The sequence below is a fragment of the Aphelocoma coerulescens genome, chromosome 1 (assembly GCF_041296385.1).
Source record: "Aphelocoma coerulescens isolate FSJ_1873_10779 chromosome 1, UR_Acoe_1.0, whole genome shotgun sequence".
In the NCBI taxonomy this organism is placed as follows: domain Eukaryota; kingdom Metazoa; phylum Chordata; class Aves; order Passeriformes; family Corvidae; genus Aphelocoma; species Aphelocoma coerulescens.
The window spans coordinates 25,158,165-25,172,062 of NC_091013.1; the positions used below are offsets into that span (position 1 = coordinate 25,158,165).

Below are 13,898 nucleotides of genomic sequence, written 5' to 3' on the forward strand. Positions count from 1 at the left end.
GTCTGTTTTAAGTGATGCTTCTGAAGCTTAAAGACATAAATATCTCACACTTGGGTTTGGTCCAGGTCACACCAGCAGGTCTTTCTGACTGCAGCTCATATGTAACCCAGGGCAGTAAATGTTGTCTGTCTTCATCCCTTCAAAATATTAATTGAAACATTGACAATTTACTGCCAGTTAGGCTACAAGCTTTTATAAGTTATTAACAACACTTTCTTGAAATACCCAGGAGTCTAGAGTAGAAATTACAGCTGGTTTGAGCTTTAAAAAAATGTTTCAGATTTCTCATGCATATAATCTTGTTAAGTCTCTCCTGGGTAATGCTGCATTTTGATTCATTGTATAGATTAAGCAGGTGCCATAGGACCGGAGGTGAACATCAGATGGCAGTTTCACTAGCTCTGGTGTCTTTTAAAGAAAATATTAATGGAATGCTGCTATAAAATCACAGGATCACACATGTCAACTAGACTACAGCACTACATGCCATATCCAGTCCTTCCTTAACCATCTCCAGGGACAGTGACTCCACCATCTCCCTGGGCAGCCCATTCCAAGATCTGATCACCCTTCCTGTGATTAAATTCTTTCTAATGTATGACCTACACTACCCCTGCTGCGCAGATCAAGACTATGTCCTCTTCTTCTGTCACTGGTTACCTGGGAGAAGAGGCCAACCCCCACCTGGCTACACCCTCCTTTCAGATAGTCATAGAGTGGTAAGGTCTCTCCTGAGCCTCCTTTTTTCCAGGTTAAACAACCCCAGCTTCCTCACCTGCTCCTCACAGGACTAGTGTTCCAAACCCATCACCAGCTTTGTTTTCCTTCTCTGGACTTGCTCCAGCACCTCAAGTGTCCTTTGTGAATTGAGGAGCCCAGAACTGGACAAAGTACTCGAGTGTAGCCTCACCAGCAGAGCACAAGGCAAATGCTGCGTATGCGGCAAAACTACGTAGCTAAGCAAGAAATAGCACCTTAGAAGCAAACCACATTTGCAAATAAGGAGTTTGCTCAGAAACACCTGGCGAGGTGAGGGATGGGAAGAGTTTTAAATGCCGGCAGCAATAAATGCTAAATTCCTGGGAGTTTTTAAGAGCTGCCAATTAAACGGGCCGCGAAGACAGCCCCAAAGCGCCGCGGCGGCCGGGCCAGGCGCTCCAAGCTCTCCACACCCGGGCCGAGCCGGGCCCTGACACACAGCCTTCCGCGGCAGCCCCGCCCGCCGGTGGCTGCACGGGGAGCCCGCGGGAGGCGCGGAGCGGTGCCAGAAGGGCGCGCCCGCCCGCGGAGCCCTGCCCGGCCCCGCCGGCGCGGAGCGGAGGCGGAAGCCGCGCCGATGAGTTGTGCGCGCTGGGCAGCGCGTGTGCGGAGCCCCGCGCTGTGCCGAGGTAAGCAGAGCGCGGAGCGGCCTTGCCTGGTACCCCGCGAGGATGCGGGCACGGGGCGCTGTCATCGCGCTGGCCGCACTGGCCGCGGCCGTGGCCCTCTGGCTGCGGCGTGACGAAGGTACAAACCTCCGAGCGCCGGCCCGGCGGGCAGGGGGGTGGGGCTGCTCCGGGGGGAGCCGGGTGGGTGCCGGGTGCTGCCGGGCCGGTGCGGGCTTCCCACGGAAGGAAAAGCGGCCGGGCCGGGCAGCCCCGCCGGGGGCTGGGCCGGGGCGGGAGGGAGGCGGTGGCGGCCTCGTGACGCTCCTGCCGGAGAGCAAAACCAAAGCGAAGGGGCGGCAGCGGGGCCCGGCGCGATGCAGCCCACCCCCGCCTGCCGCGGGGGCCGGCCGGGCCGCTCACCTGCCCCGCGGAGGGACGGCCGAGGGCGGGGGAAGCGCTCACAGACCCGACCCCCAGCACCGCCGCAGGGTCTGCCGAGGGCAGCGGCTGCCGGGTCCCCGCGGGCCTGCGGGCGGCGCCGGCTGCGGCGCGGCTGTTGTGGCGGCCTGCAGGGGCAGCGCTGCCGCGCGTGTGTGCGCCGGTGCGGGGGGAAAGGCACCCGCCCGCCCCGGGCTGGCTGACACGGCGGCCAGGGCGCAGCGATGTCGCTGCCCGCGCTGGCGCGGCGCGGCCCGGCACGGCGGTGTGCGGGGGTGAGGTAGGCGCCGAGCGGAGCTGCAGCGCCCTGTGTGTGTCTCTGTGCGTGTGTGTGTGCAGGGATCGCGCTCCACTGCGGCTGGGAGGGAGGGAGGAGGAGGGAGGGAGGCAGGCGCACTGTGATGAGCAGGGCCTCCAAGTCCAGCCAGCACCGTCGTCCTGTCGCTCCCAGCGGAGCCCGGGGCGGGGGAGCGGCCGCGCACGGATGACTGCCTGAGTGAGCGGTAGGAGGGAACCGCGGCTCCGCGCCGGGAGCCCGCTTGTTTATTTTTTATTTATCATCATCGTTTTCGGAGGGGGCGAGTCAAGGGGAAAGAGCTTTTTTTTTTTTTTTTTTTTTTTTTTTTTTTTTTTTTTTTTTGCCACCTCACTACCGCTCTTCTTGCAGGTGCCCGCAGCGCAAAGCGGCGCCTGGAAAGTTTTGTTTGCGTGCGTGCGGGCTGCGAGCGGCTGCGGCCCGGGATGCGCGTCCCGGGGCCCGGCTCTCCGCCGCTTCCCGCCGCACCGCGGCTGCCGGGGCTGGCGTAGGCGCCCCCTGGGAGAGCCGCGTGCGGGCATTAAACCCCCTCCCTCCTCCCCGCCGCCCTCCTCCGCCCCCTCCGTCCCTCCCTCTCTCCCTCCCTCCCTCCCTCCTTCCCTCTCCCCGGTGCGCGGCCATTGCAGTGACCCCGGCCGGCCAAGGATGATTACGAACACGCGGGGCTTCCTGTGGTCGGATCTGGAGACGCGGGCGCTGCTGGAGATCTGGGGCGAGGCGGACGTGCAGTCGGCGCTGGACGGCAACTTTCGGAACAGCCATGTGTACCGGGACGTGGCGTGCCGCCTGGCCGAGCTGGGCTTCGAGCGCACCCCCGAGCAGTGCCGCATCCGCATCAAGGGCCTCAAGCGGCAGTACTACCAGGCCCGGGACGGGCTGAAGAAGAACGGGCACGCCCGCAAGATATGCAAGTACTACGACGAAATGGACCGGATCCTGAGCTGCCGGGGGGGCCCCGACGGCGCCCCCGAGCCGCTGGCCGCGCTGGCCCCGCCGCCCGACGGCGCCCAGCCGGCCGCGGGGCCGCTCGCCGCGCCGCCCACGCCGGGCACGCCGCACAACAGCCGCGAGCTGGACGCCGAGCTGGACGAGGACGCCGGGCCGGAGTCCCCCCGCGACAACTTCACCGAGGATTCCGGCGAGTGCTCTTCCTACGCCGACCACCCCATCAAGGTGGAGTGCCCGTCCTTCGCCATCCCCGTGCCGCCGGGTGACGGTGAGTAGTTCCCCTCACCCCGCGGGCTCTCGCAGCCCGACTGCCGGTGCTTCTCCCCAGCTTGCGCGCTTCTGAGTGGCTTCTGCCTTACCCTGCTCCCTCCCGCCCCGTCCTCTGCGCTCTGAAATCCGCCCGTGCCTCCCCCAACTCTTGCACCTTGCGCTTCCCCGTGAACTGGGGAGCCCGGAAGGGGAGCGAGCTGCTGCGGGTGCTGGAAATGCTGCATACCGGGTAGGGGGAGATGCTGTGGACAGGGACCCTAGAGAGTTTTTATCGGTATTTACCAATGGGAAACCCGTGGAAAACTGGCGCAGAGATTATCGAGACAAAGTGTCAGGTGGCATTGTACAAGAAAATAAGCATCCTTCTCGGTGGAGGATTTTCCTGTTCCCTGCAGACTGCGTGCAGTTTTGCTAATCGGTATTAAAACGATGATGACGATAATACCTGAGAAATCTGCTTATTGTTGCAGATGGGCCAGAAAGCTAGGGGAGAGCTTTTACGTAGTTAATTGCATGGGTTGTTTCAGAAACACTGCTTCTAACTTTATCGGGCTTGCGGACAGAAGCAGCACTTCGGTACAGCCTGTCCTTTCCCTGCGCGTTCTTTACCCTCCACATTTGTATTGTGGAGGTGGGGGGGAAGTGTTGCTTGTTTGTTTTCGATCTAGATTAATGCAGGGTTTCTAATACAAACATGAACCTGTCTTCAGAAGTTGACATCACTGAGAAATCAGCCAATTGGTTGACGTTTAACCAACCTTCTTTTTACACATAAACCCCATCAAAGAGTTGTTTACACTAATGTTCTTTTGAAATGCAAATCTAGAATGCCAACAGACTGAAACTCAATTTAGATTAATGTAATTACTTGCAATACACAAATGAGGGTATACTATTTAATAACCTTCACTTAAACCTTTTTAGAAGATGAAAAAGACTCCTATTGTTGAAGTTTAGTACTACAACAATTAAAAAATGTCTCTGTGATTTTTGTGTTACCCTTGCAACTTGTTAGAAGTTTGTGGATTTGTTTTAGTACTCTGAAAGAAAAATATCTCAAATAAATATATGAGAAAGTGTAATGAGAAAGTGTAGCCTAATGCTTTGTGAGGCATTAGGTCACATCTTGTAGGGAGATTTTTTGCTGCTTTCCTCTTAGAAAATTGTTTTCCATCAGAAAAATAATTGATTCTTTCCTTGCTTTAGGCTTTAAAGAAGTCAGTGCTCCAACTATTACCCCACCTCTCAATCAGCCTAAAAGATCAAAAAAACGCCATACAAATTTAACATTGGATAAAATGATGGAAAAATTCCTGCAGCAGAGCATGGATACAGATGAGAAATTTTACAGATTTGAAGAGCAGAGGCTCAAAATTGAGGACAAGCGTCGGGAAGCTGAGCATGCTCGAGAACTCCAGATGTTACAGATGTTGGGACAGATGCTGGCTGGAATTTCTTCTACAGTATCACAAAGGTCACAATCTATACCAGGAAGTCCACCTCGGAGAGCGAACCATCGTTCATATGCGGATAACTTTAATTATAATGCTATGACAGCAACACTTTCTCCACCGATAGGTACTTCCTTCTACAGCATAAATAAAAGTTAGGGTACTTTTTAAAACTTCTGTGTGAAAGCACTGGTAGTAAGCAGCTTTTGAAAATAAAAGCTAATTGGAATTATTTAATACTGTGGTGAAGGTGTTTCTCTGATATCAAATGAAATGAATTCATTATTCGTACCATTGTACTGATTATTTAATAGAGGTACATTAGTTATAACAAATTTTGATGAGCAAAATCATACCTTTGAACCCTGTAAACACTGGGAGCTTCTTTCCACATTCATGTTTCTGTACAGCGAAGTTAGGAGGAATTTTGTATGTAAAAGGCAAGTAGGACAGTTGCTGAAAGCAGTCTGGAAACAGTAGTTACTTTGTAGCAGAAATTTTGCTGCTGTTCTGCTTGAAGTTGTCAAGCATAACCCAGTATATGAAGTTAAGGCTGTGCATATGTTTTTTCAGGGCTGGGAAAAGAGTGGAGTTTTGCCTACACTGAAGTAAGTCAGATGTTAAGATCTAGCTTCTTTAAAATAAATATCTTTCCAACAAAATTCTGAATCTTATCAATTAAACATTGTATTATTGTAATAGGTGTAATAGAAGATGAAAATATTTGCTTACGATTTTTTTCTACACCAGCTCGTTATAAATTCTTTGGGCATCTGAATTTACTTTAAAGAAAGAGGCAAAGCAGTATCTCAGGAATTGGTATTTATGCACAAACTCTTCCTTCTGTACCTTATGTGTGGGCCAGAAGCTGATGGTAGCAATCATTAACAAACTTCTTGGGATCTGTGTGCCTGTGGCATTTATCATTATCACGGTCTCTTTGTGTGCGGAGGTAGACTGCATGGGCAGGAGGAAATCAGGGATTCTCCATCAGTGCTGGAACTGGAGTCAGATTAGGGCTTAGTGATTGTAGCCTGCCACGTGGAAATTAAACAAGTCTTACTCTGTTCTAATTCTGAATTTTATACTGCTTGGAAGAAAAAAAGCGTAGTTTGAAAAGAGAAAAAAAAAAAGAAACCACCCAGCCTCAGTGTTGAATAATAATCTGGCCTGCCAGATCCTAAGGGGCATTTTCTGGGTCCTGCGAGGCTGTTGGAGCCGTTTCGGTTGTGTGTTACTGTGTTTCCCTGTAAAATGTATGGCAGACTGGGTTGTCCAGCCTGTTGAGGGTTTAGGCTGGCAGATCTGGTTGTGTTTCTTCTTGAGTAGATAGCTGGTCTGTAGGATTTCCTGGTGGTAGCAGACTTTTGTAGATAAATTATGGGATCTGAATGCATGCAGTGTTTTAAATGTTGTTTTTACTTCTAAAATAAAGGAGAATTGGAGTGCTTTAGAAAATCCTGTAGGAAATAATTTAAGGTTCTAGACTGGGGTGAAGGTACCTACAAGGCCTTACCATTACTTCTGAAAGGTTTTTCCTGAAAAGCTTAATTATGTGTAACAACCTGAAACTGAGGTTCAGTTTTTCTTGCTGGATTTCATCATATAGGTGCACAGGCATATTGCACTATGCAAAAATGAATTTTATTTATTTAACTATAGCAAGAGCAATTCAAGGTTAGAATCTTCTAATTAGCAAAGGTGTAAAAAAGTTTTCATGCTAAAATGTGAACATAACGCTTCAGGCAACACATCTTTTAAGGAATTAGGATTTCATTTGTTAAGAGCTGAATATCCTATAGTGGCTCTGTAGGTAGAGTAGGGCTATATTAAGATTTGCTTTTTGCATAATTCTCTGTTTCCTCTCCTTTTATTATGTAGTCACTTTATATTCACACATGAACAAAAACCAGCAGCAAATAAAGAGAAGGCCTTCTTAACAACATTGTGCTTTAAGGGTTCCAAGCTATATAATACTCTTGTGAGGTTGAAAACCAGTGAGTGTATGAAGTGTGATTTAAAGAAAACAATCTGCCCTATTTTCAGAGGAGATGAGCATTTTGTTCTCCTTTGGGTCACTGCAATACTAGTTTGGCCATAATCCAAAACAGGTTGTGGGTTTTTTTCTTTTGTTTTCATTCCTTTCTTTCCCTCCCCCCCCCCCCCCTTTCGTATTATTTCTCAGTAAGAGTGGGATGCCTATATTCAAAAGCAAAAGATCAGCCAGGAGTATTTATCATTATTGTACTCTAAAGCATACTGTTACTGAAGATTAGCATGTCTGGTTTAGGTTTCGATTCTGTGGAAGACAGAGAAAAAGATGCATTTTGCTTGATAGCACACAGATTTGGGATTTTCTTCTTTCCCACCCCCTCCCCCCCATTCCTTTTTTCCCACCTCTATATTTTGGAGTTGTGGGGTGGAGTTACTGAGTTTTATACAGCTGAAAATAAGGAGTCTCATGGGAGTTATTTTCTGCATAATTATGTTATACATGTGTAGCAGTTCCTTGAAAGCTTTTTAGAAGAACTAGAAAGAAAAAGAAAGTTAGCATGGCTGTGATCTAGGACACTGATAATAGCATTCAAATAAACTGCTCTTCTGAACAGAATTGTACAGGTAATGAGGAGCTTTTAAGAACTTGCTCTTTTAGTGTATTTGCTGCAATTTATAGTTAACACATTGTTGATAGAAGTAGTGATCTTCACATTTTTCCCATGTTGGGTAAATGTTTTAATTCTTTCTAGTTGTAATTGTTGAAATAATTTTTTCTTCCAAGTTTTTGTAGCCTTTTGAAAGAGTCATTTGATACATAGCATACTGAGTGTGCAGTCATTTTAGTATGTGGCTTGACATGTAGCTTTGCATCCAAGATCTGGAGATGTATTATAGCTAAAAATGATCTTTGTGTGATATTTGTGATGTTTGCATCCAGTGCGTTGGATTATAGTTTTGCAGAAAGACTTTCACTATGCTTTGTAACCACCCACCAAAATAAAAAAGCAGTGAGATAGGCCCTGATTCTGCTAAGAGGTGGAAGTCTTTAAGGGAAGCGAAATATAAGGTAGGGTGTACATTTAAAATTTGGTTTCAGTTGCATTGTGCTTGCTCTGTGTCTGGGTGTGTTTAGTCCTTACTAAGTGTTCTTATTTCAGTTGAGTTTAACTATGGAATTGATTTCAGGCTGAACTAAGAAGGTATTTTGGGTTACAAAATGTTCATATAACTATTCTGGGCTGTTGTTTCTTTCTGTACCTGAGCCCTAAATTAGGACTGAACAGTCAGTGAGAGGATTCTATGCATCAGACGGTGAATTCATTTTTAAAATCATCACCTTCCCTACTTACTTACTGTTCTAAAGGCCTTTAAGTGACAAAGCATTTGGGTTTTAGAAGTATGTCACTTTGTCTCTTTGTGTGATTTTATTAGTGTACATGAGTGCTTAAAAGAAATGCTTGGCAGTAGTTTAAGAAAGAACATTCTTTGAAGTAACAATTATTTTCTTCTTTTCAGTTATAGAGAGATCTTTTTCACTGCACAGAACACATACTCTGAAGGATATGGAGAATATTTTTCAGCTGGTGCGCAATGTTATCCCTCCCCTAACAGGGAAAAAGCATAAAGGTCAAGATGGTCGTATAGGCATTGTTGGAGGATGTCGAGAGTAAGTTAAATAGAAATTTGATTCTTGCTTCTGATAAAGCTTCAGAATGTCATAACTATTTGTAGAAGCCATTCAGACTCACCTTACACTTAAACCACAATTTTCCAGAGAGCTTTAATACTCCATCATCATGACCATGCATACTTAGGAAAGAACATGGTACCTTGCAGATGTGTTGCAAAATTTTGATACTGAATGTTATGGGAACTTAAAAATGCTGTTTGTGTCTACCTTCTCTGTCTTTTTTGACCACCAAACTCTCTGCTTTCAGTGTTAGTCTTTTCCCATTGCATGATGAGGTTATAGAGTAAGTAGGGTAGAGTAAGACAGTGGGACATCTGCTTCTTTGGAATCTTGGGAACTGGGTCTCTGTATTTTCTTACGGTGTGTTTTCTTGTGGGCTTTTTATTTTGATAAATATTGGTGTTTACTAGGTTCTGTCAATACCTTGTTTTATGTACTGGAGTAATGAAAATACCCTGTTTCAGGGGAAAAAAGAGGTACTGCATAAATCGGTTAAATGCTGTACTGACCTAGAAATAATATTGGCCACAATACTTTGAATGAGCCACTACACCTTCCTGTTTTGCATTTTTCTATTTTGAAAGAGAGATGGCATCTTTCTCCTGTAAGAGAGATCTGCTGTTGGACATTGGCCATTAATAAACATTTCATAAGAGCAAAAAGGTGATGTCTTGTAGCTGGGTTGAATAGCCAGGAGTTAGAACCTAATGCTCATAGGTTCTTACCTCTTGGCTGAAGTAAGCACCTTTGGAGGGTGATCTTTTTCAGATCTCTCTCTTCAGTCTTCATAAAGAGAATTTAGGACGACTGGAATCACAGTTTAGGCACTTTAGTTAAGCATCTAAAGCCAGATGGGATTGATCCAGGTCACAGATCCCATATTTAGCTTGCAAACAGTTCTCGGTCTCAGTTTTGTTTGTCTCTGAAGTTTTACCTTTGTTACTTGGGAAAATTTTGCTGGTTTATGGCATGATCTTTGTAAATATTTCCATGAAAGATCATTATCTAATCTTGTTACTGTGTTTCCTAACGTAAATTTTATTTCATTCTAGATACACTGGAGCACCATACTTTGCTGCAATTACAGCTCTCAAAGTGGTACGTGTTCTTCTATACAAGTCCAAAATGAACTTTTCATCATTTCTGTTGCCTAGGTGCCATTTTAAAAATAGCATTTATTCTGTAATGGACATGAACTTTGAGTTCTAGAAGATCTTCTCTTGAGCAAAAAAAATCCTTCATCCAGAATTTGTAGAAATACTTTGCAAATGTGTCATTCACTGTGTTTCATTCACTGTGTTTCCTTTGTTCGTGTGAGGTGAAGTTAGAAATATGTCCAGAATTTGACAATTTCAGAGACTTGGATAGGAAATTTCAAGACTTGATGAAATATTTTCTCCGAAAGCGAGCAATAAAGTAACCTTAGATTATTGTTTAAAGTTACGTTTTTGACTATAGTGAGTTCTTCAGAAATTTTTCTGGATCTGATAGCTGTGTTGAATGAAGTAACTTTCTTTCAAAACTTAAAGCTTTAGCCTAGTAAAATTCTTACATGCTGTAAGTCTAAAGATTGGGGGTGGAATTCAGTGTGATCTCTGATAGCACATTTTGTTTGTGTTCTCATCTTTAGCAGAAGTATTTTCTAAGCTTTTTTTCTCTAGAAGCATGAACTTCCTTATTTTATTGACATATTAAATGGCTAAACGTATTTACTGCAGAGTACATAAATACAGGGTGATTGTTCAAATGTAAACAAGTCATGCTTACATAATACATCTAATTTTCAGAATGCTATATATAGTGTATCAGTACTTTCAGTTCATTGTGTATGTTTTTCTTTTTGAAGATTTCTCTCAATAAGTAGGTAACAAACCCAGGTATTTCCAACCACCTCTTCCCTCAGGATGAAAACCCTCAAAGATTTAAAACTGAAATTATACTATTTAATCATGTTATTATCCCAAGGCCACTCAGCTTTGTGTCCACTGTGTGCAAATACAGTGGCAATATTAGGAGGCTTCTTACTGAGGTCACTTGATTTCAGACCATTATTTCTGCACATAAACAGTCATAGTAGCTTGAAATGTTAAATGTATAGTAGTAAAGCAGAGAAGACAATTCCTTAACAATGGGAAATTTCAGTATGCATGACCAGTACAAGATCAGGTTTTCTGGTCACTGCTTACATAATTTTATGTGTATTTCTGATTTTTTGAGACTCAAGTCTTCAGCTTTAATGTTTATTTAACATAGGGTGTGTTGCTGAAATTGTGCCAGCCTTTTTCTTGTATGAATTTGGCCCATTGAGTAAAAATGGTAGGACTAGAAATGTACTCATGGATTGCCATAGCTATATTTTGCAAGTATGTTACAGTAGAACTGCAAATGAGAAACATTTCTCAAGTGAGTAAAAATTCAAGATTTGTGTTTTCAGTCATCCCGTTAGTGAGAAACAGAAAAAAAAATTATATTGGAAATTAGATACAAAAAGAACAGAACATTTCATACTAGTCTGAGCCAAAATAGAAAAAAATCAATAGTTTGTTTAAACTATTGAGAAATAAGAATTCAGTTGAATTATTAGTTGAGTAGTCTTTGGAATGATAAAGTTATTATTAAGTACAAATTTTATAATACTGTTTGCAAATTTTCTTTTCTAGGGTGCAGATTTATCCCATGTGTTTTGTACCAAAGATGCAGCAACAGTCATCAAATCATATAGTCCAGAGCTGATTGTTCATCCAGTTCTGTAAGTGACTTATGTTTTGTTTAAATGAGCTAGTCAGGCTTACTAGTTTTAATATTTCAGTCTGATAATTGATTAGTTTGTGTTATTTCTTTCACTGAGTTACTGGGTGGGTGAGCTGGAGATCACAAAACTCTGGGCTTTGTCCTTTCATTACAAACAGTTAGATACTTAATATAGGACAATCAGTTGTGAATTTCTTTTCACGTCTGTCAAAGTACAATTTTTTAAAAAAGCATAGATCTTTCTTTCTGCTACTTGCTGATGTGTTCTGTGATTGTAATGCATTTAACAGTGAACGGTAGAAAGATCCGGAACTACAAATCACTACAAGTCAGCATTTTGAAATCTGCATTTGAAAGGCAAATGGAGTGTGTTCTCTTGCTTCTTCAGCCCTAATAGTATTTAACAGTAGTGTCTTTTTTTCTCTCAGTACTGTGTTTGTAGACACCTATGCAAAATTACAAGGCAAGAGAGATGGTTATTCTCCTTTTTCTTCATGAATATGTTGCTTGAGATATACACCTGTTCTTGGGAATAAATAGATGTTCTAAAATGATATAAAATACAGGACTTACTTAACAAGAAGTTGAAAAGTTTAATAAGTAACTGTCCTCCTAATTGGTAAAATCAGTGTGTGTGTGCTTTTCTGAATTTTTGTTCTGAAATGTGTTATTGATTGATGAACTTTCATAGGATAAATTTGTTTCAATTAGGTGTTATGATGGTTTGCAATGAGCACTGGAAGTGAGAATTAAGATGTGTGCCTTAGGTATATGCCTCTGAGCTTAGCTCGCACCAGTGCGTGTCAAAGTCTGTTGGTGTACATAGCAAAGCTGTGATTAGGGTAGGAAAAGCATAATTTAAAAACGTGTTTGTCAGATATTGCTGTCAGGAAGGATTTATGACAGTAGAAATATTTTGGTGTCTGAGAACAAGAATATGATCTTCCTTATGGGGGTGCCTGCGGTTGGAAGTCATAAGTTTATTGCTTTCTGAAGGTGAGTTTCATTCCTGTTGCTGTAGACAAAGGTGCTTAGAAGGAAGACAGTTAAACAGGGTTGTGTTTTGTTGGTTGCTTTTTCCCCCCAGCCCCCCAAAGACAGAACAAATCCATAACTTCACAGAGTTCAGACAAAATAAAAATGATGTTTGAAAGCAAGGGAGAGATGGGTAGGGTTTTTACCAGTACAACTGTTTGCCTCTTTAATCAAAAAAGCATCTCTTCAGTTGATGTCTGTCTGATTTCATATGGTAGCAAACACAGTGGAGAAGCCTGATGGCAATATTAACATTTAACTTGGGGTGTCTTGATGTGTTCCACTTGAGATACAGCATGTGGTCATCTTGTATGGTAACAAGGTGACCTTGCCTTGCGAAAAGCATTGTTTGTGTCCACAGTGGTTCTTGATGTCTGGTAATGGAAAAGGTTAATTGGAGAAACAGAAGCACCACAGAGGAAAGGGGAGGTGAAAATAGGATTAACAGTAAACTTTCTGTTCATGGAGGACCAGATCATGCCTGCTAAGGGTGGGATTTTTTTATATGCAGATTCACAGTGTCTTCTGTGGAATTCAGATTTCAGTGAAAACTCTGAGCTTTCTACCTGCAAAGAGAACTTTTGATTTTAAACTTAGGCTGTATGAGTTCCTTCAGATGTACCCAGTACAGTGAATCTAGAGATTTTCATATATCTTTAAGTCTGCAACTCAGTATTTAATACTTTTATTAAAACTGATTAATTTCATGCACCCAGCTGGGCTAATTGCATGATGCAGTGGATCTGTAAATATTGTTTACATGACATTCAAAATTTAAAAAATGCAAATATCCAAGTGTTCAGACTTTATTTATTAAATTTTCTCATTTTTTTAATCTCTTCTGCTTCATTTGATGGGGAGAGAAAACAGTCTTTTCTGGTTAGAAAGGAAAAAATCTTGACTGACTCTATTGAGCCCAGGTTTTATTGAAATTTTCACTAACAGCCTATTTTTCTTGGGAGGTCCTTTGTCTTCAGTGTCACACTTTTCATATGATCCTTTATATGTTACGGAGCCATTTGAGTTCTGCAGGCACGGCCGGCTGCTCTTGATTCAGAGCCTGATCTCTTAAACAGTCTTTCTGCTTTCTCCCAGGCCGCACTTCACGCATGGAAGAACCTCTGGGTAAACCCACGAGCAGCTATGTCATTGTTTTCTTTTGTGTCTCCCCTTAAAACTTTGCTTTGTTATGATTTCTCCATGACCCTTCAGAGTAACTAGGTAGCTGTTCTACCACTCTCTTATTATGCTAATCATAATTATGGCCCCGTGTACTCAACTCCCTGTTTGAGCAGCTTGGCGTTTTGCCAGGGTTCAGCTGCCATTTTGTGCTGCTGGGAATCTGACATTTTATTATCTTAGCTGCCTCTACTTTCTCTACTGCCTTCACCTCACAGGCGATCACTTCAAGGAAAGAAAATGCTCTTTTTTTGCCCCCTCTGAATGCTTGGGCTCTTCTGGTTCATTAGAGCTGCTGTTGCAGATCTTTGCCAGCATGACTGGTGAAGGTATGTGAGAGTTAGAAGCTGGACTGGAGCGTTTCAGGTCTTTGGCAGATGTCTGTCACTTGAAGGATACAGGGAATGTTATGTGAGAAAGATTGACTAGGGTTGCAGAAGGAGGGTTATGAAAAT

General features: G+C 43.8%; 1 protein-coding gene across 6 annotated transcripts in view; it reads left to right on the forward strand.

The window, feature by feature from the left end:
• Window positions 1-1,114: 1,114 nt before the first annotated feature.
• The window catches only part of NAXD (NAD(P)HX dehydratase), a 50,469-nt gene continuing 37,685 nt past the window's right edge, over window positions 1,115-13,898 (forward strand). Inside the window, exons 1-6 of one of the 6 annotated variants that reach the window (XM_069004018.1) lie at window positions 1,115-1,388; window positions 2,748-3,337; window positions 4,546-4,917; window positions 8,304-8,454; window positions 9,531-9,576; window positions 11,139-11,227. In XM_069004018.1, coding sequence (XP_068860119.1) covers window positions 2,767-3,337; window positions 4,546-4,917; window positions 8,304-8,454; window positions 9,531-9,576; window positions 11,139-11,227 — 1,229 coding nt within the window. In that variant the 5' untranslated portion in view covers window positions 1,115-1,388; window positions 2,748-2,766. The other 5 variants (XR_011148305.1, XM_069004004.1, XM_069004045.1 and 2 more) reach the window with 5 other exon arrangements.